The 27,065-nt window shown below is 35.5% G+C and overlaps 1 protein-coding gene across 4 annotated transcripts in view; it reads right to left on the reverse strand.

Annotated features, from left to right (window-relative positions):
• The window catches only part of METTL8 (methyltransferase like 8), an 85,906-nt gene that overhangs the window by 16,936 nt on the left and 41,905 nt on the right, over positions 1–27,065 (reverse strand). For all 4 annotated transcript variants that reach the window (XR_005719104.1, XM_040229327.1, XM_040229328.1 and 1 more), the window contains 3 exons: positions 13,319–13,410; positions 2,222–2,592; positions 871–920 (listed from right to left, as the gene is read on the reverse strand). Coding sequence is in view for 3 of the 4 variants with exons in the window: in XM_040229327.1 (XP_040085261.1) it covers positions 871–920; positions 2,222–2,592; positions 13,319–13,410 (513 nt within the window). In the remaining variant the exon portion in view is untranslated. The remainder of the gene's footprint in view (positions 1–870; positions 921–2,221; positions 2,593–13,318; positions 13,411–27,065) is intronic.

Genomic DNA, 27,065 nt, shown 5'->3' on the forward strand with positions numbered 1-27,065 from the left:
GGAAAGTTAAAAAAAGACTTTAATAAATTTTAAAATATGCCTAGTAAATTCTGTCAGCAGCTATGTTTTGATGTTTGGATGGTGGGAATAATGGGTGATTCCTTCCCACCCACTTTTCCTCTAATGAGAAAGTTCTACAATGTGCTTATATTAATTTTACAATGGAAAAATGATCATCAGAAAGCTATTGTGTAAACTTTAAAAAAAATAGGCACTTGACAGACCACCCATAGGTAAAAGGAGTAAAAGTTTTGTAAGATGTGTCTTCTTCATCTCCTACTAAAACACATTGGTGAACAGGAAGGGCAGGTCAGGAGAACATCTCTGCTCCTATCATGGACTTCTCCCTTTATGAATCTTAGGGTTAAGTGTTATAACTCCAAAAATTTCAACTCTAGAGAGTCATTTCAACTCTATAGGAAGGTTTTATCCTGGGTGTGACTCCAGAAGTGATGACAAAATAAAATGAGTTTAAAGCTTACACAACATAAAGTGTAAGCTTTAAACTGAATTCTCTATGTGTAAAATGACACCTAAGTAACCTGGAGGAGTAAATAAATCTCTAAAGTTCAGCAATTCCCAGCTTAGCAGAAGGATCAAATCTCTTGCTCATTTCTTACTCTCTCATCTACATAAGCACAAGCTTAAAAAATTACTTCAACTCATGGTGGACTATCTATGTCTGTGAAATATTATTTCCAGAGTAATTCTCAGTTCACATGAAATTAGATACTTCTTTTGAAATTTGGTTTAGTCATTGTTTATATGGGAACAAGAACACTATTGGTATATATATGACAACATTTTCCAAGAATTTCTCAATATCCCATACATATGTAGAATTTTGTAGGAGAAAATTCTAAAACTCACTGCAAAGTGTTCAGAATTGGAAAAACACTATTCCCAGCACCACAGCCAACCTAAAATCAAAGAATAAACAAGTATCATGAAAATAAAGTTAAACTTTCCTCACCAATATCAGATTTTTACTTAAAAAAACTAAAAGAAATGTTCTGAATCTTTGTCTATAGGAAGAGTTGTCTAAGTTCAAAATGGAATAAATCACAAAAATAATATCTACTGAGAAATGTAACTATTTAAAATTTTTACATACCAAACCCCCAAATGAATCAAATTAAAAGGTGACAAACACACTGTGAAAAAAATATTTGAATTAAATATGATAAAGGGCACAGCTCATTAAAAACACACAACCTAATAAATAAAGGAAATAAGTAGATGACAGAAGAACAAATGGTTTCTAAACATCTGAAGAACTATATGACCTATTTAACAATCAAAGGAATGCAACTTAAAATATAGCTTTTGTCTAACAATAATCTTAAAAATAAGATTATTCTAATCAATGAGGGTGTGACGAGACAGACCTACACCACTGTAAATTGGTATTAGTACAACTTCTTAGAAAGCAATGTGGCAATATATTTTAACAATATTAAAAATTTTAATAAGTTATGAACAAGTCAATTGAACCCAAATAATAAAAGAAAATACAGAAAAGTCTACACCTGAAGATAGTTGCTGTACAAAACCTAAAAACAATTTAAATGCCCAGTCAAGTGAAAACACATAAGTACAATCATAGTATTTCACTTAGTATTTTTCAGCCATGAAAATGCTTATAGAGAATTTTTAGAGATAGGGAAAACTGCTTATGTTATGTTAAATACAAAGAAAAACCCTAAAATGCAGATATAGTATAGCTCAACTATATAAAATAGCATAAACAAAAGGAGAAAAAAGTTAACAGTGGTTAAATCCTTTGTTTATGGGATTGTTTATTCTTTCTCTTTACCAAATCTCTGTAATCAGCATCTACTATGTTTATAATCAGAAGGAAAAGTTTTCTTTTTCTAAAATGGAAAATCAAGGTCTACACCAGATTATAGCAAATTACATACTTCACTTATTTCTATTTCACCTACAAGTGGGTAATAACAGAAAGAGATGGAAATTGAGGCCAAAACTTAACTGGTATTTAAAACTGCCTTCAAGCTAGAAATTAAAGCAGACAAACGTAAGAAAAGTTTTAAATTACAAACTTAAAACCTGACTGATTAAAGATATGAGTCCCTTATGTAATTTTTATGCACAAAAGTACACAAACAGTTATTTGATCATTTTTCCTCTAAAGAATCTGGATCATTAATAAAGTAATATGTGATGTACATTAAAAAATTTTTCCCCTGTAGTACCATACCTCAAGGATTCTGAAAGTAGCATTGCTACCAGGAAACAATTCAGTCTTCAGAGGTCTTTCTCTGTATTCTTCAGAGTCCAGTTTAGAAAAATCAGATCCTGCTTTGCTTTGACCATCTGATGAGCCAGAACTTTCTTTATAATGATTTTTTTCTTCAGGCATAGTAGAGCAGTGCATTTTTGAGAAAAAACTTTCAGCATTAATTTTTACATGATCCCATGATAATTCTTTCACCTTCTCTTCAGTTTTCTGACCAACTGGAAGAATTTCAGGAAACTCCCTCAATAGCCAATTACGATCTTTGAAAAACTTATTCTTATGAATCTTGTAAAACGTGTCCCAATATTTACTGGCTTCACGCTCATACTTAACTAAAATAAAGAGAAAAAAAAGATTTATTTTATTATGAATTATATGTATTATTAGTTATCATTTTAATAACTAAATATATTAAAGTCACTCAGTCGTGACTGACTCTTGGTGGCCCCATGGACTGTGACCCACCAGGATCCTTTGTCTATGGAATTTTCCAGGCAAGAATAGTGGAGTGGGTTGCCATTTCCCCAGGGGATCTTCCCGACCCAGGGATCGAACCCATGTCTCTTGCATCTCCTGCACTGGCAGGTGGATTCTTTACCACTAGCGCCACCTGGGAAGCATTTAATAATTAAATACTATTGAATATATTACATGTACTATTCATTTATAACAATTATATTTACTATTGAATAATATTACAGTAATTTTTACTTATCTGAATTTTTCTTAACCTCTTAAAGGTTAAACTACAGAGTATTAATCCTCTCAAAATGTGTCAATGTGTGGGGTATTTGGGCTTTTCCTGGTAAATCTGCTTCTGTCTCAATTGTTTAGCTGATAAATTTTTGTGAGGAATATAATAATTGCAAACTACTTTCTAGAGTCTAATCTTGAAATCTTAATAATCACATTTTTACCAATAACCCTGTAAATCTCTTTATTTTCTTGGAGAAATGATAACCTTATTTTTTATGTCACTATAAATGTAGTTTTAACATAACAAATGTCTGTGCAAACTGGTAATCAAACAGGAAACTGTGGAATAATAAATGATGTAATCTTGAAATAATCTACTCCAACCTCCTTGTTTTGCATTTGAAGTAAGGACACACAGAGAGATGAACCCACTTGTCTGGGTCCTGGAGCCCTGGCATAGTAGAACCAGGACCACACGTCCTGACTCCTTGGGGTTTAGGGGCCATCCCACAACTCCATTCTTCACCCACCTCCAGAGGCATCTCTTCACGTTGACATCTCCTAATATGAAGCCTTAAAAAGAATTTCTGATGCAATTTAAAAGGAGATATGCATTTTGTGATGTCATTCCTTAGATTAAACCTGGGTCCCAGCATTAGGGTCAGGTCAACATTCTCAGACCTTCCAGCAATTCTTAGCTTTCTGCCTCTTTCTATCTGTATGTTAAATTAACATAATCACTAATTCACTTACTTTCTGACACACTCATTCAAGAAACATTTCTTGGATACTATTATATACCAGACCTAAACCCTGGCTTAAGAATTACTTTCAATCAGTGCAGCAGCCATGAAATTAAAAAATGCTTGCTCCTTGGAAGAAAAGCTATGACCAACCTAGACAACATATTAAAAAGCAGAGACATTACTTTGCCAACAAAGGTCTGTCTAGTCAAGCTATGGTTTTTCTAGTAGTCGTGTATGGATGTGAGAGTTGCACCATAAAAAAAGCTGAGCACTGAAGAATTGATGCTTTTGAACTGTGGTATTGGAGAAGACTCTTGAGAGTCCCTTGGACTGCAAGGATATCAAACCAGTCAATCCTAAAGGAAATCAGTCCTGAATATTCATTGGAAGGACTGATGCTGAAGCAGAAACTCCAATCCTTTGGCCACCTGACACAAAGAACTGACTCATTGGAAAAGACCCTGATGCTGGGAAAGATTGAAGGCAGGAGGAGAAGGGGACGACAGAGGATGAGATGGTTGGATGGCATCACCAACTCAATGGACATGAGTTTGAGCAAGCTCCGGGAGTTGGTGATGGTCAGGGAAGCCTGGCGTACTGCAGTCCACGGTGTTGCAGAGTTGGACACAACTGAGCAACTGAACTGAACTGAGACACATGACATTTTTTAAGTGCTTTCAAAAATTTAAAAAAATGTTCCGCTGTTGTATAATAATTTCCAAGCCTTAATGTTATGCGAGAAAGCAAAATATAGAACAGTATGTATATGATGCTATTTTTTAGGGGAAAAAAACTATTTTTTAGGAATAAAAAGGAGGAAAAACACATGTGTTACATGAACAGAAGTCTTTGGGCAGGATAATCACATAATTAGTCATACTGGTTGCCTCTCAAGAGTAGAACTGAGTGGTTGGGGACCAGGGTTTCAGAAAGAATTTTCATTTGAATTTTGATCCATGTAAATTTTGATTATCTATTCCCAACATCCCCCAAAAATTAAACTAAAACTAAAAACAACAGACTCTTTTCTTTCATAATTTTAAAGAAGCTCCTATCCTGAGAACAAGCGGTTGCCTACAGTCAGTTTTGTCTTTGTTACTGAACCCTGTCCTGAAACCCTTATAGTTTTCATTTTCTTTCCACTTTTATCTTTATGGCCTTGTACCATGGATCTCCACCCATTTAGCCACAAGACTTCCTTCCCATCAAGGCTGAATTGTATCTGGCAGCAGGACTGCTTGAAAGACAGAAACTCCTATCTTTATTTAAGGTCTGAGAAATGAAAGTAGATCTCTGTAACAAAAGAATTATGTGATGTTGAAGTCCAAAACATGCTCACTCACATCTGTACTAATGGGTGGTGGTGGTGGTGTAGTCGCTAAGTCGTGTCCAAATAATGGGAGGAAGGCTATTTATGGTTAATCTAAAAATGTTGTATATTTTTAAAATAGTTCTATCTCAACTCAAAAAAATTGGGAGCGTGCCTGATATACTGTGTAAGAAAACAAAACAACATTCTGAAAATCAGACTCAGGAGGAATTAGGAAACTGTCAAATTTCCCCAGTCTTCTCATACCTTCTCTTCTTCCTTTTATCTTAAAAACTCTCTTTGTAACTCACTCTGTGCTGGTAAAAGATTCTTCTGTTTAATAAAAAGTGACCCACCTAAGAAGACCTATATTTAGTCAAATCTCTAGTATCTGAGTTTCTAATACCAAGCTACTTTTGAAGTGAGTTTGAACCTAAATATATGGTTTTTCCTGTGGTCATGTATGGATGTGAGAGTTGGACTGTGAAGAAGGCTGAGCGCCAAAGAATTGATCCTTTTGAACTGTGGTGTTGGAGAAGACTCTTGAGAGTCCCTTGGACTGCAAGGAGATCCAACCAGTCCATTCTGAAGGAGATCAGCCCTGGGATTTCTTTGGAAGGAATGATGCTGAAGCTGAAACTCCAGTACTTTGGCCACCTCATCCGAAGAGTTGACTTTATTGGTAAAGACTCTGATGCTGGGAGGGATTGAGGGCAGGAGGAGAAGGGGACGACCTAGGATGAGATGGCTGAATGGCATCACTGACTCGATGGACGTGAGTCTGAGTGAACTCCGGGAGATGGTGATGGACAGGGAGGCCTGGCGTGCTGCAATTCGTGGGGTCGCAAAGAGTCGGACACGACTGAGCGACTGAACCGAACTGATTAGTAACTAGAATGTTAACACTACAAGTGATTAATTTGTGGCACTATCGCCCTTAGAATTAACTGGCAGAGGAAGAGATAGCAGGGGAGTAACTTGAAAGAAAAGATGTTCCTAGCAGTATTGCTTATTACAAGAAAAAAATGGGAAATAACTCAAACAGCCTCAACTTTGGAATGATCAAGCAAACCATGCATGTCAAAACAGAGTAATCTTATGCAGCAACTAAAATTTAAAGGATAATAATATTAAGAGAAAAACTTCACACAGAATGGTCTGCACCTTTAAAATTGCAAGGACTACAACTTTAAAATTTATATTCATTTATAACCATCAGATGGAAATCTGGAGTGTTAAATTGTTGAAATAATTTAACAATTATTAGGTAGTTCTTCTTTGGCAAAGGTGTTTTTTTTTTTTTTTTGGCTTTTTAAATTGGAGTATAGTTGCTTTACACTGCTGTGTCAGTTTCTGTTGTACAGCAAAGCGAATCAGCCATAGGTATACATATATCCCCTATCTTTTGGATTTCCTTTCCATTTAGGTCACTACAGAACACTGAGTAGAGTTCCCTGTGCTATACAGTAGGTTCTCATTCATTATCTATTTTATGCATAATGGTATATATACGTCAATCCCAACCTCTCAGTTCATCCCATACCCCCCACCCTTTCCTGCATGGTATCCATGTCTGTTCCCTATGTCTGTGTCTCCATTTCTGCTTTGCAAGTAAAATTATGTATACCATTTTCTAGATTCCACATATATGCATTACTATATGATATTTTTCTCTTTCTGACTTACTTCACCGTGAATGTCAGTCTCTAGGTATATCCATGTCTCTACAAATGACACAATTTCATTCCTTTTTATAGCTGAGTAATATCTGCAAAGTTTTATCTGCATCTTATACAAAGATAAAGAATCTTGGTTGAATTCTTCATTCTACTTTCCTAAAGGATATCTCTATGTTCAAGTTCTAAAAAGTCTATGTACTTTCCTATTAAGTCCCATAAATTTATGGAGAACATTAACAAAATGGCACCTCACTCCAGTATTCTTGCCTGGAGAATCCCATGGGCAGAGGAGCCTGAGGGGGGCTACAGGCCGTGGGGTCACACAGAGTTGGACACGACTTAGCGACTAAACAACAAACATTATGGTTCTACAAACTGAAAAATCTTGGATCAGACTGCTGTCATAAATATGAGCTTGTACTACCGTTTAATTTCTACAGTGGATCATGAAAATAAACCTGCAGTGAGGTGACTAGAATCTGGTTCAGATACCCAATATATCAAGCACCTAAATTCAACCCAAGCTTATCCAATTTTTAAAAAGGATCTGATTACTATTAAAAGATGATGGTCACGGTCTGCTAATACATACTTTCAAGCTTTTTCAAGTATTTCCCACTCAGGAATTAGGAGAAAACAAACAAGGAATCACATAAATCATTGTACCAATAACAGCAGCATTAAAAATAACAACAATAGTATATACTGAGTGTTTATTTTGTGCCAGGCACTATGTCAAATGCCTTACTTGGATTTTTTTCCCCATTTAATCCTAACAATACCTCTCAGACATACATATTATTATAGACAAAGAAGTTAAAGGTTAGAGGGGATAAAAAATTTGCCCAAGGTCCTCCACCAGAGCTAGGACTTGAACTAAGCCTATGAGATTTTATTATATTGCCTTCTAACACAAAATCAAGATTAACCTCCTCCAAAATACCTTTGAAAATAATCTGTTTTCCTGATTTTGTACTTTCCTCTTATTATGAAGCATCAAGTTGAAATTAAAACCTCAGTATGACTTATAATCAGTATAACAGAACAGTAAAAATAATGCTGATTGGAGTGAACCTACATAAAGGCAGATCAGAAATACAGAATTAATTAAACTCCATTTGAATTATGTAAACAATAAACTATGCAAGGTTGCATGATGAAATTATGATGAGTAATGGGAACATAAAATGTTCTATGAGAATAGATGGGTTTGTGGGACAGCAACAAAACAGATACAAAATAGAATGGGCTGGGATAAAGGCTAATGGACTAGAACTGGGTTTTGGGTTGTTTTTTTTTTTTTTGCTTTTTCAAGTTGTGCTTTCAGCAGTACCTTCAATCAATGCTGACAATCTCACAGTTCCCAGCAAAGTATAACAGCTTCTGAGACCTCAAGGAAGCTCAATCAAACTCATAATTATGGCTGTGAGACAAGGTAAACACATCCAACGTTTAATTTAATTTTGTGAACTGCAAGAGTATCTGTGGTATCAGGGGAACTGGATAAGTGACTTTTCTGACCATGAGAGAAAAGTTTAGTTTAAACCTTTGTTTCACTCACGGTCAATCCAATAATGATAAAAGAATACAATGTGGAGAAATCAGCCCTGTCTTTATCTTGTCCAGCTGACTTTCTAAACAGGTATATCAATTTTTCCTGGAGGAGAAAAATTTCCCTTTACTTTCCTAGGTTACCAACTCAGAGTTAATTGCTCTATGCCAATGGCGATAAAAGGGGTGTAGTGATCTGTTTAACCACAGTCAGATGAAACAACTTCTCAATTATTCATTTATTAAATTCAATACTGCTGAGGGGAAGAAAGACTATGACATACTAACCATACTTAAATATTCAGAATTCACTCTGAATCACACTGAATATCACAACTAAAAAAACTGAATTAAACCACCTATGTATCTGACATATTAGTACAAATTATGAAAATTTATTCTAAGTTGCAATGTAACAAAAGTCATTTTAAAGCTGTTTTTGTACATCAATTACACAAACACCTAAGCTCTCAAAGTTGGAAATTTCCACGTCATTAATAAAGTTAATTGTCTAATAAAATAAAACTCTTAAAAGTTATGAAATTTAAAGTCTGAGCACAGTATGAAATTAACAACCAAAGCTGACCTATAAACAAGTACTCTAAATTTATCAGCACACAAAACTTTAAGCTACTCTATTTTTTCTCACACAGAACACTCTCAAGTGGCAAGGTATTCACAAAGGAAGGCATAGTGGGATTCTTTTACTATTTTTCTTGACATAGGTAACTCACCCTAGGTAGACAGTTATTTACAAGGGTATTTTAAAGTAAAAATAGCAGCTGCATTTGTTATTAAGTTTAAAAAACCCATTACATTTGCTTAATTACCAGCTGAGATATAACACACTGGAAATGTTTTTAGGAAATTAAAAATATAATCATATTAACTCAAAAACTGCCAAATGTATCTTTCTCATTTCTCTGAATTAATCTGCTTTAAAAAGAAATCTGAGCCATTATAAAATTTAAAATAAATTACCAAAAGGAAATGTGGAATCACAAATCATTAATCTGAGCATCTAATTGAAAGAAATATTGCTAATGATAGCCTAGATGCTTTACATTTTAATCACAGGAATGAAAACGTCAGCCACTGTACAGCAAAAGACTGTCTCACTTGTGACAGATAAGTTCTTATTTTCAGAATTGTGAGGGTGTTTCCGGACTTCAGTTCTCACCAACAGCTGAGACAATAGATGAGAAATGGGAAATGGGAGTGACAGGAGAGACTGACACACAAAGAGACCAAAAGGAAGGTGCCAGAGAGCTGGTCAGCATGGGAGAACAACCAGTACCTCCTCCTAGTGGCATTAAAATAAGTAAGATAAAATCAATAAACAAGGCTCATGCTATATACTGTTCTGTAAGTGGAATACTTTGCGATGAGAGAAAATTGGCTTTTTTAAAGATTTAGGACCTTCCTGGATAAGAAGAGATGGTAGGGCCTTCCCTGGTGGTCCAGTAGCTAAGACTCTTGTGCTCCCAATGCAGGGGGCCTGGGTTTGATCTCTGGTTGGAGAATAAGATCCCACATGCCACAACTATGAACCTGTGCAGCCAAACAAATAAATATATATATAAAAGAGAGAGACAGTGGTTAACAGAGGCAGTGGGAGAAGAACCGGGTCACAGCTTCCTTTGGGTTTTCACAACGTTTGGGAATAGAGCTTTTAAATGGATCTCTTCACCTTGACCTATATTCATCAGAGACATTAAATATCCAATTAGGAGCCTCACCAAGGGCTTCTGCAGACCTGCAGGTTGATGATTCCTGGTGGAGACTGGAGTGGGTGGCTGGGTATGTATCTGGTCTCACTGTAATGTCCTGTCACTCAACATGGTTCCTCAGGACAGAAGTTGTCTTTCTTTCTTCGCCACGCTCAGCCGTTGCCTTGGTTGCTGCTCTGTGCAACCTTGCTTAAGTGTGATGTAACGGTCACCCTCATTGTGGGTTCCTCTCCTTGTAGCGGTTCTCTGACATGTATAAAGTCCACTGCACTGAGTAGTGTTATGGGGGTAGGGACCCAACAGAAGCCTCGATCACTGGGAGGCATTTTTAAATGAATTCTCTTGTTCTGTGTCTCCACAGCAGCCAGAAAACTTGCTCAGAAAGAGACTGGACATGCTAATAAGCAAACCAAATGCTTCAAAGGAGTATCATCAGTCCTCTCCAGCTTACTTTTCCTGCTTCTATAGAGAAAGGCCAGTCACCACCTTTCTATTTCAGTCACATTATGGTTCTGTGGGAACTGTCATTTTCCTTTACTGCGGTTTCCAAGGCCTGAAAATAACCTCCTCATTAGCTTCACTCAAGTTCATTGTTAACATAAATAGGCCAAAACAGGCAGCCACATATAGAGCACTTTAAGGGAACATTATCAGCACTGCTCATCTATTTATGTTCTAAACAGAAATACTCATAAGAGCATGAAAAAAAAAATCCTTGGTTTTTCATATTCTCAGGAAATAAACTATGGACAATTTTTAACTTCCTGGAAAAGAATTAAGATGACTGATATCTTTTAATTCTGTTTAGGCTTGATTCTCTCTGTCATATCCAGGTGGCCACTAGCAGAAGCTTGAGTAATGTGGAAAATATGTCTGTGCAGCTGCTGGCAAAGAAGCAAAATTATACTTCCTCAGAAACAGTGTGACAAGAGTTCCTGCAAAGGAATGCAATGTTGGCTGATTTGTAAGCAGAATTGCCACTGGTATGCACTCTCAAATCCAACCCCAACACTCCCTGGCCACATCCCATTCTGGGACTGCATGGCTGGAGCTCATAAAAATAGAATGGTTCCACTGTGGATCAGGTGCTCTTCTTTCCTGTTCATCCTTCAGGACACATTCATGCTTATGGTAAGGAAGGAAAACTAGCTCTGAGGGACAGCAAATGATACCAGAGGATAAGATAGGGCCACACTGCCCCCTTGACTGGTAAAGGGCAGTTAATGAGGGCTGTTTCACTAGCTCAGTTTCAACAGCACCTTTTGCCTCAAACTTTAGCCTCAAGTGTAGACTAAGGTCACCAGAACAATAGTTAACTACCAGTGGGGTTAGTGATTTTTACTACACTTGGCTTGAACAGAGGAGGAATGCAAACATTTCTCCCTGTGGAGTTTCAGGACAGCTGATCAATGTGGAAACAAAATTCTATCTCAGGGGTTGGCAAACTTTTTCTGTAAAGGGCCAGATAATAAGTAGTCTGTGTGGGCTATATAGAGTCTTTCGTAACTATTCAACTCTTTAGATACACCTCTAAAGCAGCCATGGGCAATGTTAACAAATGAGTATGTGCTCCAATAAAACTTTATTTATAAAAACAGGCAGTGGGCTGGATTTGGCCCATGGCCACAGTTTGCTGCCTCTTGTTCTAGCTAACAAGTTCACTGATATTGCTACACGAGTGATTGAGAAATGATGATGACCAGAACCAAGTTGTTCTGGAAAAACTAATTTATGGTATTAGTAGCCAGAATAGTGGGTGCTCTCTGTGGAGTCTTAGGGGTTTAGGAAAGTAACTGGGACACAACATGAGGAAGTTTCTGGATTACTGATAATTTTCTGTTTCTGAATAAGGGTATTGGGAAAATTCACTGAGTTTTGTGAAAACTCATTTATAAATTGTGTTAATTTCTGTGGGTATTTGGTATACCAATAAACTGTATTTTTTTAAAGAAAACAAAACAAAACAACTTGTTTTAAAGGAGAAATCATTTTAAAAAAACAAGGCAGAAAATCCTCTCTAGAAGAGTGTAAGGGTTGGGCCAACTGTCTGGGTTCCCAGCTACTCGGTGAGTAGGACAGAGGCGAAATTTTCTTAGTGTCTTGAAAAAAAAAAAAAGTGGTTAAAAAAAACACATAACATTCACCATCCTAACCATTTTTAAGTGAACAGTCCAGCAGTGTTAAGTGTATTTACATTGCTGTGAAACAGATGCCCATAACTTTTTCACTGCACTAAACAACAACTCTGTTTCCCATTCTTCTAAGCCCTTGCTAACCACCATGCAACTTTCTGTTTCTATGAATCTGACTACTTTAGATACCTCATATTAGTGGACTCATATAGTATTTGCCTTTTTTGTGACTAGCTTATTTCACCTAACATAGTGTCCTCAAAGTTCATCCAGATTATATGGCATGTGACAGGGATTCCATTTATTTTTATGGCTGAATAATATTCCATATGAATAGACCACATTTTGTTTATCAGTTTATCTGCTGGACATTTGGGCTATTTCTACCTTTTGCCTACTGTGAATAGTGTTGCTATGAACAAAGGTATGCAAATATTTCTTCAAGACCTTTTGGGTATCTCTTTCAATTCTTTTGACTATATATCCAGAGGTGGGGCTGCCAGATCATATGGTAGTTCCATTTTTAATTTTTGGAGGAACTTAAATATTGTTTTCAATAGAGGCTGTACCATTTTATAATTACACCAGTAGTGCACAAGGGTTTCATTTCTCCACATCTTTACCCCTACTTATTATTTTCTGGCTTGGTGATTACACAATAGGACAATATTTTAGAGACCATTTTTGAAGGTTGGCAAGGCCTTACCTAAATTAAACTCTAAATATCAAAGGCCTCCAAGAAAAATAGCTTAAATCATTTTTGAAACTTTGTGTTCATCTTAAAAGACCAGCAACATTTTGATATGACTTTACCTTCTTTGCTCAAAGTTTTTGAATTCACTGACTATTCCCAGTAGTTGAAATGCACAATAGCATACTAAAAGATGCATAACGACAAGGAAATTTTTTAAATTGTGTTTTCCTATCTTGCTTGAAATGCCACCTTTACCTATCTCCCAGAGAAAGCAATAACATGACTATTAAAAGAGCAAATACGTATAGGGTGAGTACATCATTTATTTCATTAACTTTGGTTTCACTACACTGGAATGACTGGGAATTCTCCTAAAGGAACAAGTAAATTAGCATAGGCAGAATCTAAGAACTCTCTAAAATGGTGACACAATTAGGAGGAAAAGAGACTAAGGTGTGAACTGAATCAGTGGGAGGTCAAACAGAAAAGCCAGGCTCCAGGAGCTACATATAGCTGATTACCTTGCTCTTCCAAAAGGACTCGCACAGCTGAGTTTTCCTCTACTTTTTTTCTGGCTTCTTCTTCTTCTTCTTTTGACCATTGCATGTGATCCCTTTCAAAAAAATAAAGATTATAAAACATGTTTTATAACTGAAGAAGGTAGAAAAAGACTGCCAAGGGATACATCTTTCATTCCAGATTAGTCAAAGACAAAGGATACAAACAAATCCCATATCAAATGAATATATTTTGTGTCAGATGTTCCTTCTGACAGTGCTGGTATAATCCTGTAACTCCTACAGTTCTTCTGTTTAAATTTGGTTGTGTTGCAAGCCCCAGCCACCTTTTGGAAATGATTGCTGAAGTAATGTCCAAGGAGCACTATGGTGCCTATTTATCTGGGAGCTGGTATGGTTTCCTGCGTTTTATTCTAGAGCTTAATCTTTTTGTTAATTTATGAACAGGGCATTCTTTAAAAGCTTTTTAATATTCCTTTTACACTTTTCTTATTAGCTGCCTTAATTTCTGTGTATGGATTTACTTATGCTTAAATGATAGACTACTTGACACAGCATATTAGAAGGTCATCCTTCTAAGATCTGGGACTTTCTAGAAATAAGTATTTTCAGGTTCATAATTTACTCTATATGAGAGAATATTATTTTCTGCTACCAAAATACCTTTCTTGAAATAGAAGTAACTTTATACAAAAAAGGTGATTTTTTGTTTTGTTTTTACAAAATCTGCATTTCTTTTTTTTCAATAGGTAAGACTGTAAGTAGTAAGTGATGCAGTTTCCTGGAATAAGCCACTTTTCTAAACAATAAAATTACATATGCAAAATTCAAGTCTGTTGCAGTGGTATAGGAGTAATGAGTAATAAGGTGGCGGCAATGGAAAACAGAAAGAGTAGAGGGAGTTGATCTGGAGATTAATTAGTATTGAGGGAAGAGAAGACTGAGAGTCAGGAATGATTCTACAGTATTAAAACTGAGTACTGAGGACAAGTGGGGGCAACAATGACAGAATAAGGGGTTGCTTTGGGTGGAATGATGACAAGCTTGGTACTATTTTAAGTCATGCTTATGCAATCAGATATGACAGGGTATATTCTAGTGACCTGGTTATAAATACACCAGTGAAAGGTGAGAAATTACTTATTAGATGAATCAGAACCAATATACTGAAGTTCCTAGGAAAAGTATATGATAATGTAAAAATCAGAGTTTCACAGATGTTATTTAAAAAAATCAATTATTTACAAATCAAACAATCACTAAACAGCTTTATCACTGCTTTAATGAATGAGATTGAAACACATTTTTCCTTTGACTTATTTTAACATATGTGAGCAATCACATATATAACTTGGAATTGATAAATATGTTTTATATTCTGTACATAAAAATTACAGAGAATATTATTAGATTACAGTTACGACATTAAAGGCAAGAAATCATTTGTTGAAAAAAATAGTATTATTAAAGCCGGGGATAAGTTTCTCATCTATAAATTTCTAAAAATATATAAGAAGGAAAATAGAACAGTCCATTTTCCTGTTTAAAAAAATCAAGCTCTGAGACAAAAAGAGTATATGTGGTTTTTAGCTTTACACATTTGTTTTAAATTGTAAAACTTGCTTCTTCCTGAGTATTTAATAGATTCAGTTATTTCTTAAATTTCTCTAACTTCCTTACACTGTTTTTTATGTTGCTTCATTTTCTTAACTGCTAAGTGAGGAGAATATTATACCCTAAGCCCCAACAGAACAGATTTTCCACTATATAGTTACAGAATCCCCTCAGAAACCTATAAAATGTTTCTACTGTATTTATGGGGACTTCCTCCAGACCTGCTGCTTTATGGCTGTTCTTATATTAGAAGAGTCTGATTCATGTATACCCAAGCCCAACAGACAGCAATAAGAATCATTCAGGTTTATAATAAATACAATTATAATAGAATTTAAGCATAGAGACAGCTAACTAACAAACAAACTGAAAATAATCAGGTATTTAACAACCACCACCACCACAACTAAAGGAAGAAAATGGTTTATACTGTTTGACTTGCAAATTATACTTCTGGGAATTTACTGTAATGAAGCCAATAAAACAGAAAAGTACCTGTACAACAGTATTCACTGGAATACTAAATATAATAGCAAAAAATTGTAAACCACCTCAGTGATAAGATAATGGAAAAATTATTGCAACTCAAAGGAATATTATGTAGACATTTAAAATGATACATATGAAGGTTATTTAAAAATATGGAAAAGTATATATGAAATAGCATGAGGTTAAAATGCAGGTCCCCAAACTGTATATGTATTATAATCACAACTATACACACACACACACACACACACACTGGATAAAATAAAAACAATTAGAGCAGAATTATGGAATTAAGAGTAACTGCCTTACAGCCTAGATGGGAGGAGAGTCTGGGGGAGAATGGATATATGTATACGTATGGCTGAGTTTCTTCACTGTTCACCTGAAACTATCACAACATTGTTAATTGATTACATCCCAATACAAAATAAAAAGTTAAAAAAAAGAGTAACTGCCTTAAAATTTCCTTAATATTTTAAAGCTGCTTCAATTAGAGATAATTTTAAAAATATTTATTAAAAAACTATACTGTATGTTTAAGATACATAACAATGGTCATTAAAACTACATTATCCTTTGGGAGAAAACCCAGCAATCTTTATAATAAAAAAGAATATATGTTTTCCTAAATAAGAGAATTGAGAAGAAAATATAAAATGTATTGAGTATTTCTCCTGAAAACTTGAATTTGAGAAAAAAAATCTTAAAAGACAGGATTTTTAAAAAGAAAATTTTCACAACATGGCTAGTAGAATAAAATCATAATTTTGGAGTAGTCATAAGTCCTGTGAGTTCAGTTCATATGTGTCCGTGTGTGTGCAATTTTATATTCCTTCTATATACACAGTACAAAGCCTTTGACTATGTGGATCACAACAAACTGCGGAAAATTCTTAAAGAGATGGGAATACCAGACCACCTGACCTGCCTCCTGGGAAATCTGTATGCAGGTCAAGAAGAAACAGTTAGAACTGGACATGGAACAATGGATTGGTTCCAAATCGGGAAAGGAGTATGTCAAGCCTGTATATTGTCACCCTGCTTATTTAACTTATATGCAGAATGAATCATGCGAAATGCCAGACTGGATGAAGCACAAGCTGGAATCAAGATTGTTGGGAGAAATATCAATAACCTCAGATATACAGATGATACCACTCTTATGGCAGAAAGTGAAGAAGAACTAAAGAGCCTCTTGATGAAAGTGAAAGAGGAGAGTGAAAAAGTTGGCTTAAAACTCAACATTCAGAAAACTAAGATCATGGCATCTGGTCCCATCACTTCATGGCAAATAGATGGAGAAACAATGGAAACAGTGACAGACTACTTTTTTGGGCACTAAAATCACTGCAGATGGTGATTGCAGCCATGAAATTAAAAGATGCTTGCTCCTTGGAAGAAAAGCAATGACCAACCTAGACAGCATATTAAAAAGCAGACACATTACTTTGCTGACAAAGGTGCATCTCTTCAAAGCTATGGTTTTTCCAGTAGTCATGTATAGATGTGAGAGCTGGACTATAAAGAAAGCTGAGCACCGAAGAATTGATGCTTTTGAACTGGTGTTGGAGAAGACCTTGAGAGTCCCTTGGACTGCAAGGAGATTAAACCAGTCAATCCTAAAGGAAATCAACCTTGAATATTCATTGGAAGGACTGATGCTGAAGCAGAAACTCCAATACTTTGGCCACCTGATGTGAAGAACCACTCACTGGAAAAGACCCTGATGCTGGAATAGATTGAGGGTGGGAAGAGAAGGGGATGACAGAAGATGAGATGGTTGGATGGCTGGACTGACTCAATGGCCATGAGTCTGAGTAGGCTCCCTAAGTTGGTGATGGACAGGGAAGACTGGCATGCTGCAGTCCATCGGGTCCCAAAGAGCTGGACACGACTAAGCAGCTGAACTGAACTGATACATAGTATCAGTGAATGATGGTTCCTTGCTTAGCTTTAAGTTGATGGCAATAACAATCTAATCTTGCATTTGGTTTGGTTTCAAAAAGTTAACACACACACACACACACACACACACGCTCTCCATAGTCACTTAGCTTAGGTACTAATGTTTCTGAGGATCCTACTTATAGAAAACTCTGCTGAATGTGGTGCCACTTCCTATTATAATTTTTAACAATCAGTATAAAACAAAGTACCCAGTGTAAGCTATGCATATAAAATGTTTTTGTCTTTGTCATTTACTGTGTATGTAAAAGTGTTATTACAGAATAGAATTTAAAGATAAATTTAAGGAATGTATTAGGTGCCTAGTGAAATTAAAAATAAAATATTCTAAAGTAAAAGGAAGAAATAAAGTTAAATAGTTTCAGCCTAAAACTATTTCAATAATCTTTAATTCCATAACAAAGTCATTTTTATTACATAGTCACAATTACAGTAACAGAAAAATCTGAAGTCTGACCTTTTGTTTAAATATCCTAATCAATTAACAATTCTTAATTTTTCAAGTTCCCTTCCTGTATGTTTGGATACACACACACAAACACTTTTCTATAGAGCTACAAAATCTTCATAATTATTAACAGGACTTAAAACTGTTTTATAGGATCTGTGATTTGGACCATGACAGAGTACCTAGAAATAGGCTTATCTTTCTGCCATAAACTATAATAAATCCGGATAATATAGTATATAAAGCAACTCTTTTTGGGCACTGGACTACACTTCAGACAGCAGAGGACTGTGATCCTTAAAAGAAGAGAAACACAAAAGGTCATTCCCCAATTTACCCTGGCTTTCTGTCTAGTTCATATTCTAGACTGTGGTACAGAGGGGAGTCCAAGAAGAGCCCGGCTGTCTCACTGACTGACGGCTTTGTGAGTTAAGAAGGCAGAAATCAGGGTTCAGAGCCACTGAGATGGTAAGGCTTTGTGTGGCAGAATACTGAAGAAGAGAGGGCTGGACAAAGAGGAGGGCCACTGAAGTCTGCATAGATTGTGCAGTGCAGTGCTTGGAGATGCTAGAGTTCTGGCTAAGCCAGAGACCATTCTGAACACCTTAGGTATTCAGTTAAGACCCCCAAAATGCCAAGCTATAGAAATAAGAACCACACTAGATTCAGAACAGAATTAGAAAACAAACTTTTATGGTTACTGGGGGGGTGGGGCGGGGGGAAAGGGAGAAGGGATAAATTGGGAGACTGACACATCCATACCACTATATATAAAGTAGATACCTAATAAGGACCTATTGTCACCCTGCTTATTTAACTTCTATGCAGAGTACATCATGAGAAACGCTGGGCTGGAAGAAACACAAGCTGGAATCAAGATTGCCGGGAGAAATATCAGTAATCTCAGATATGCAGATGACACCACCCTTATGGCAGAAAGGGAAGAGGAACTAAAAAGTCTCTTGATGAAAGTGAAAGTGGAGAGTGAAAAGGCTGGCTTAAAGTTCAACATTCAGAAAATGAAGATCATGGCATATGGTCCTATCACTTCATGGGAAATAGATGGGGAAACAGTGGAAACAGTGTCAGACTTTATTTTGGGGGGCTCAAAAATCAGTGCAGATGGTGACTGCAGCCATGAAATTAAAAGACGCTTACTCCTTGGAAGAAAAGTTATGACCAACTTAGATAGCATATTCAAAAGCAGACATCACTTTGCCAACAAAGGTCCGTCTAGTCAAGGCTATGGTTTTTCCTGTGGTCATGTATGGATGTGAGAGTTGGACTGTGAAGAAAGCTGAGCACCGAAGAATTGATGCTTTTGAACTGGGGTGTTGGAGAAGACTCTTGAGAGTCCCTTGGACTGCAAGGAGATCTAACCAGTCCATTCTAAAGGAGATCAGCCCTGGGATTTCTTTGGAGGGAATGATGCTGAAGCTGAAACTCCAATACTTTGGCCACCTCATGTGAAGAGTTGACTCATTGGAAAAGACTCTGATGCTAAGAGGGATTGAGGGCAGGAGAAGAAGGGGACAGAGGATGAGATGGCTGGATGGCATCACTGACTCGATGGACGTGAGTCTGAGTGAACTCCAGGAGTTGGTGATGGACAGGGAGGCCTGGAATGCTGCAATTCATGGGGTTGCAAAGAGTCGGACATGGCTGAGCGACTGAACTGAACTGATACAGTACAGGGAACTCTATTCAATATTTTATAATGACCTATATGGGAAAAGAACCTAAAAAAGAGTGGATATATGTATATGTATAACTGATTCACTTTGCTGTATACCTGAAACTAGCACAAAACTGTAAACCAATTATACTCCAATAAAAGTTAAAAAAAGAAAAAAAATCTGTCAACCTTGGTTTCTATATGCAGTGAGGATATCTTTCAAAATTTAAAAACAGAGGTATCTTCAGGTATATAAAACTTGAGAGAATTTGTTACCAGCAGAATCTACATAACAAGAAATTTTTTCAGACTAAAGGAGAATGGTACCACATAGACACTGAGGTAGACTAAATGACCACAAGCGATAAATATGTGACTAAATATAAAAGACAATATTAAAACAAATTCTTTCTTAATTACTCTTAAAAATTACTAACTATATACAGCAAAAGTAATGAATTACAAAGTTTATAACATGTATAGAAGTATGTGTTAGTTGCTCAGCTGTGTCTGATTCTTTGCAACCCCATGGACTGTAGGCCCCCAGGCTCCTCTGTCCATGAGATCCCTTCCCCAGGCAAGAATACTGGAGTGGGTTTCCATTCCCTTCTCTAGGGGATCTTCCTGACCCAGGGATTGAACCCACATTTCTTGCATGGCAGGCAGATTCTTTACTCTCTGAGCCACTAGAGGGCTATAGAAGTAAACTATATAACCACAATAAAGCAAACACTGCACGACTAAGTAGAATCACATTGTTGTAAGGTTTTTACATTTTACTGACATATAATGTTGTAAAAACATTAATTCTAAGTGGACTTGTATGAAGTTGAGGAAGCACACAGCAATGTCCAGAATTGTGGTTCTCCAAGTGTGATCCATTTTCAGGTAGTTCATTAAGTCAAAACTATTTTCATAATAATACTGTCATTTGCATTTTTCACTGTGTAACATTTGCACTGATGGTGTAAGAGCAATAATGGGTAAAACTGCAACTGCCCAAGTATGAAACGAGGCAGTAGCACCAAAGTGTATAGATGATCTCTGATTTATGATGGTTCAATTTGTGATTTTTCGACTTTATGATGGTGCAAAAGTGATATGCATTTAGTAGACATCGTACTTGGAATCGTGATCTTTTTCTGGGCTAATCATGGTGGTATAGTACTGTCTCATGATGCTAGGCACTGGCAGTGACCTACAGCTCCCAGTCAGCTATGTGATCACAAAGATAAACAATCAATTCACTTACTACCATTCTGTACGAATACAACCTGTTTTTCACTTTCAGTACAGCCTTCAATACATTACACAAGATACTCAACAATTTATTAAAAATATGTGTGGTATTAGATGATATTGCCCAATTGTAGGATAATGTAAATGTGCTGAGCATGTTTAAGGTAGGACAGGCTAAATTCTGTTTGGTAGGCTAGACATATTAATTGCATTTTTGACTTACAATATTTTCAACTTATTTGTACATAACCCCATTGTAAGTCAAGGAAGATCTATACTAGCAGTCATCAATTCTACACCACCAGCCAGGGGATGATAAAGAATGTGCCAGTTTTTGTTTTAAAAAATTCGATTCACTGGAGAATGTGTTGGGAAGCATGCAAAAAGCTGCACGCTGAAGACAGATGACTGACTTGTAGGAAAGCACTTGTACGACTGTTTGCATTGTGAACTGAATTAGGTGCTTTTTTCATGGAATGCTATTTTTACTTGAAAGAGCAACTGTAGACAAACTACAGCTATTCAGACTTGAGTATTTGGCATCTTAAAAGTAAATGAAATGAGCCTATCTATCACTTTAAGGAAAAAAAACAACAGTATTTGCTGTCAAAGATAAATGTGCTTTCAAACAAAAATTTGAATCTTGGAAAAACTGTGTCCACCACCATGAGTCTGATAGCTTCCAATACTTAAAGAGATTTTTCCTGATGGGAATAATGGTATATTAATAAATATGATATCTGATTATTAATGAAATGTGTCATTTGGATCTACAAAAAACAGGGAACTAAACTTTCCAAACTATCCATGTGTGATATTATAAAATGATACCTAGGTTTAAAAAAGATTCCTTCAAAGTGTAAGGTGCAACAATGGTTTATAATATAGCAGAATAATAAAAGTTCACTGATATGGTTTCATATTCTATATTTGCAACTAAAAAACTGCTACTAAACTTATAAACTTATCATGCTTATAAATTTATCATAAAAGGCTATTATAAAACTCTTCTTTACAAGTACATATTTGTGTGAGGCCAAATTTTCTTTATATAATTCAACTTAAACAGCATGACATAACAGATTGAATGAAGAAGCAGATATAAGAATTCAGGTTTTTCCATTGTCAGATATTAAAGAAACTCTCAAATATTTAAAACAATGCCATTCCTTGAACTACATTTTTTGGGAGCACACAGATATTTTCATTAAAATATGTAATTTATATGAACATATAATGAATTTATTATTGTTTTAAAATTAATTAATACTTTTAATGTTCAGCTTCAATCTCTAATATGAAACATATCAATATATACAGTCCAATACAGTCCACATAAATAAAAAGTTTTGGGGTCCTCAATGACTTACAGTGTACAGGGGTCCTAAGACCACATGTTTGAAACTGTTGCTCTAAAATAACATCTAAAAAATAATTTTAAGATGTATAGTCAAAAAGTTAGTAGAGAAAAATAAAAGAACAGATGAGTCAAAAAATAAACAGAAATATAACCAGATTGTATTAACTTACAAAGCCACCAGGATTGGGTGTTACCTTAAATTTCTCGCTCTTTTTCTTTCATTTTTGGCATTATTTTAGTAGTTCTAAAAAGGTACCAAATTGTTTTGATTTGTATTTCTTTTACTGTTGTATATTTTCCCATATGTTCACATGTACTTCTTTCTGGGTCAACTTTCTATTTCTGTTGCCAATTTATCCACATAACAAAAGGTTTCATGCTTTTCGAACAATATAACAAATACTCAAATGTTAATCTTGATATATGGCAGTGGAAAGTAATTTAGATTTTCTGTGTCTCTCAGTTTTAGTATTAGTAAAATAAGTGTAATAGTTCTCAAAACAGTATACAACTAAGATTATGTACTCTGAAATTATAATTATCCTATTTCATCAAATCTAAGATACCATTATTTTCTGTAGCAGTAGGAAAGAAAAAACACTTCCAATTACAATGGCAAGATGCTATCAATTTTAAGAAATATCCTGATTTTAGAGATGTTAATTGGTGAAAAAATGTCTTGGGTGGATAATATATAGCTGTTATAGATATATCAGACAATAACAGAATTAACTTCAATTAAATCTTTTCTACTATTGACACTAATTTATAATTCTGACTCCTGGATTTCCACTTATCTTTTTGGCTGTAATAAACATTTAAATTGATTGTTTTTATTAATAGGTCAGTTTCTCACTTAGGAAGGTATGACTTACAAAAGATACACAAAAGAACCAATGCCTTCTCATTTCTGCATAAAATGTAATAGAGCACACAGTTGCTGGAAAAAAAAATTTACTTCTCTCATTAAACGATTACTAACAACCTGTATCTATTAGCCTGTGAACTGGGGATTTGAAGATGAAGATTTAGTATAACTCAGAATTGTTACGATGAGGAGCTGTAATGGATTATTTAAGAACAAAGACAAGATAGTAAGATGGGAATAGGTATATGGGGGGCATTCTTTTTTAAAAATCAAAATGCAAATAATACTAATGCTTATAAAGTTTCATCTCTACCCTATCTCTTATCCCCATGCCCATCCCTGAGATAAACACCATTATCAGTATGATGGGGACTTTTCAGACATTTCTCTGAGTATATAAAAACAAAGATATGAATATACATGTAGTACACATATAGAAATTCCTTAATAAAAATGAGGCCATACTAGAGATACCTTCCTGCAATCTGTTCCTTTTAATGACATATCATAGCCAACTCTTGATATCAATACACATGGATCTTTCTTATTTTTATTAACTGTGACATTATTTTCCAATGTATGGATATAAACCATATTTTTAAAGGCCTTATTGAGATACAACTGACATACAGCATATATTTAAAGTGTGTGATTTGATAAGTTTGACAAATGTAATCTTCATGAAACCATCACCACAACCTAGATAATGACTATTATCCATCACCCTCAAAAGTTTCCTTGAACCCTTTTGTAACTCCTCCCTTCCACGCTTCTCCTTCTCATCACACCCACCTCCTGCTTCACCAGCAACCACTGATCTGTCATCTGCCCCTACAGATTAGTTTGCATTTTCTAGTCTAGTAAAAGTAAAGTACACATTCTTTATTTCTAGCTTCTTCCACTCAATGCCCTCCTCCAGGGGATCTTCCCAACCCAGAGATAGAACCCAGGTCTCTCACATTGCAGGCGATTCTTTACCATCTATTACAATTTGTTTATCCATTTACTTATTGATGGATAGTTGCACTGTTTCCAAATTTGGTTATTACAAATAAAGCTGCTATGAACAATCATGTAAAAGTATCTGTATAGATATATGCTTTCTTTTCTCTTGGATAAATATCTAGGAATGGAATGGCTAAATCATATACAGGGTACCTGTTTAATTTTTAAAGAAGCCGCCAAGCTGTTTTCCATAGTGATTATATTGTTTTATGTTCCCACAGCAGTGTATGAAAATTCCAGTTCCTCTACATCTTCACCAACAGTATTGACACAGTATTTTGAATTTTAGCTATTCTAATAAAAATGTAGTAGTATTTCACTGTGATTTTAATTTGCACTTCCCTAATGACTAATGGTGTTTGAATATTTTTTCATATGCTTGTTACCTGTATGTGTTCTTAGGTACAGTGTCTGTTCAATATTTTGCCCATTTTTATAAGGTTGTTTGTTTACTGAATTTTGAGGGCTTTTTATATATTCTGATTTTATTAGCCATAAAATGAACAAACTATTAATATATGCAACAACGTGTATAAATCTACAACCATATCCCTAGTAAAAGAGGCCAGACAAAAAAAAGAGCATATATTGTGATTCCCTCTACATAAAATACTGGAAAATGCAAACTAATCCATAATGCATGCTATGTTCTTTCTCCTTCATTCCTTCTTTCCTTTCTGTTTTGTTGGCAGATAAATTCTCTTTTATCTTTCTCAGTAAGCTTCAGTTTGAAGGCTGGGTATTATGTATTTTCTGTACTTTTCTGGTAATCTGAGGGTGTCAGAGGTGGGGGAGAAGGGGAAACTCTACTGAGTAGTGGGCAGACTTTATGAGGGTCTGGGTCTGCTTTTTTCTTTTTTGAGATTAAGTCCTATGCTAGGTTTCACTTACCTAGTTAGGATGTGCCCTATTCCTAAGGGGGTTTCCCCTGGGCTTTGGCCAGTTCCCTCAATTCAGCATGGAACTCTGGAAAATGGTGAGCCCCTCGATTTTCCCTGCTCTGCTATGACCTCAAATCTTCTCTAATAGGTAAGAATATTTATTTTCAAGGATTTTTTCTCAACTTTTGCCAGGGTTGCCTATGAGTATTAGTAATGATTTGTCAGCTGATCTTTCCGTAGTATCGCTTCTGAGGGATACAGGTAGGGTTGGGGGCCACTCTGAGCCAAATACGAATCTACAGTTTCCTTCCTTGGTCACTAATTGTCCATGTTCCTGAACTCTTACAGTTGCTGTTGGTATAGTTTTTGCTTGTTTTCACTATTTCTTATTCATTTTGTTGGAGGATAAATACTTTGGTTTTCAAATTCAACCGATTTCCTCTCCTGGAGGACTCAGGCTTATTCATGAAACAGACTAGAGCTCCTTTAGAGCAATGATCATCTCCTTCTCCTCTCCTGAGTGCTCCTTAGAATCTAGCCCAGTGATGGGAACATGTGAATATTAGAAAAGTGGGGAAGAGAGATACCACTTCATGTTTTATAACAGTAACTCTAAGTGTCCTGAACAACAGACCTTGATTTAGTCTCATAAAATACTTCTTTTGTCACACCATTTACCCAATTTCAAAATGTGAAACCTCTCTTCCAAGTGGGCTGGTCTATTTTTTGCTTTGAAAAATACTTTGTGTACAAGACAGATCTTTGCTCGTGCTAATGTCTAGAACAAAAGGATTTTCACTGTTTAAATCTTCCTCCTTTAGTGCCCAGGGGAAATCCTACCTACTCTACCAAGTCTTATTGACTTCTGTATATCCCCATCTCAAAAATCTCTTCCAGTTCTTAAGACTATCCGTATGATCTTTACTGTCTTCACTATATGACCCTGCATAGTCCTCTATACTGTTTATGTATTCATTGGTATATATCTCAAGTCTTATAATCATATCAAGAAGGATGCCTTTTAGTGAGCACTTACTCTTACTAAGTGTTTTATATACTTATTTCCTTTAACACTCACAACACTTCATGAAAAAAAACTTGCTCAAATTCCAATAGCTGGAAAGGGGTAGATTCAGGACTTAAATTGAGATTTTTTTTTTATTCTAAAGCCCATGTTTAGCTACAAAATTAACTCTCAGACTAGCTGTAAACTTCAAGTAGACATGAACTGGATCTCCTATTTCTCTACATTGATTCACTTATTCAAATATACTTATTAAGCACCTATAATATAGAGAACATCCCAATGGGACAGATAGAAGCTAAGATCTTCTCTGAAGAGCCATATAATCTAATAATGAAGATGAAACAAATGTATAAGTAACTAAAGTGAATGTTAGGAAACAGTAATAACAATAATATAGCTAATTTTTATGTGCTGCTTACTTGTTATACAACTACATACTAGATTCAATCCTCACAATGACTCTGTGAGGTAAATATTACTATTATTATCCCATTTTAGAGATGAGGAAACTGAGGCACAGATTGAGTAACTTCCTAAAGTTAGACATGCAGACTGTCTCTTTTAGCATCTAGATTGCCTCTCATGATAAATTACTGTATAAGGAAAATTCAGACTATATAATAAGAATTTTTGATATCTAAACTCTACAGGGATTCCAGAAACAGTCAATTATTTAAATGAGTTTTAAAATAGAAATTCATGTTACAGGATATAGATCCTACCTTGGACCTATAGAGAATTATTTAGTTCAGTGTTTTAAACTAAAGGTCATGACACTTGTAGTCAGTCATGAAACCAATTTAATCTACCTACACTTAAAAAGAGAAATAAACAGAAATGGAGTAGAAGAGAATAAATGGAAACTATTAGTACATGGTAAAATTGTAAAGGAAACTTCTGTTCCTGTTTCACGTATGTGCATGTGTTATATGCACATGTACTGGCCCATGATGTAAACTGTTCTCCTTACACTGGATCACGCCCAAAATCTTCAAAGCTGCTGGCCTAGCTGACTTAGTTATGTGACAATACAAGTGCTTACTGCTTCCTTATAAATTTTAGGGACCCCCTGAAAAGTTCTTATACCCTTAAACCAGGAATAGCATGGAATAAGAAATGATTTTTCCAAGTAACTATAAGTTGCTCAATATAGACAGATGTCTGAGCCAAGCCTCACGA

Source organism: Oryx dammah, unplaced genomic scaffold (assembly GCF_014754425.2).
Source record: "Oryx dammah isolate SB20612 unplaced genomic scaffold, SCBI_Odam_1.1 HiC_scaffold_27, whole genome shotgun sequence".
Classification (NCBI taxonomy): Eukaryota; Metazoa; Chordata; class Mammalia; order Artiodactyla; family Bovidae; genus Oryx; species Oryx dammah.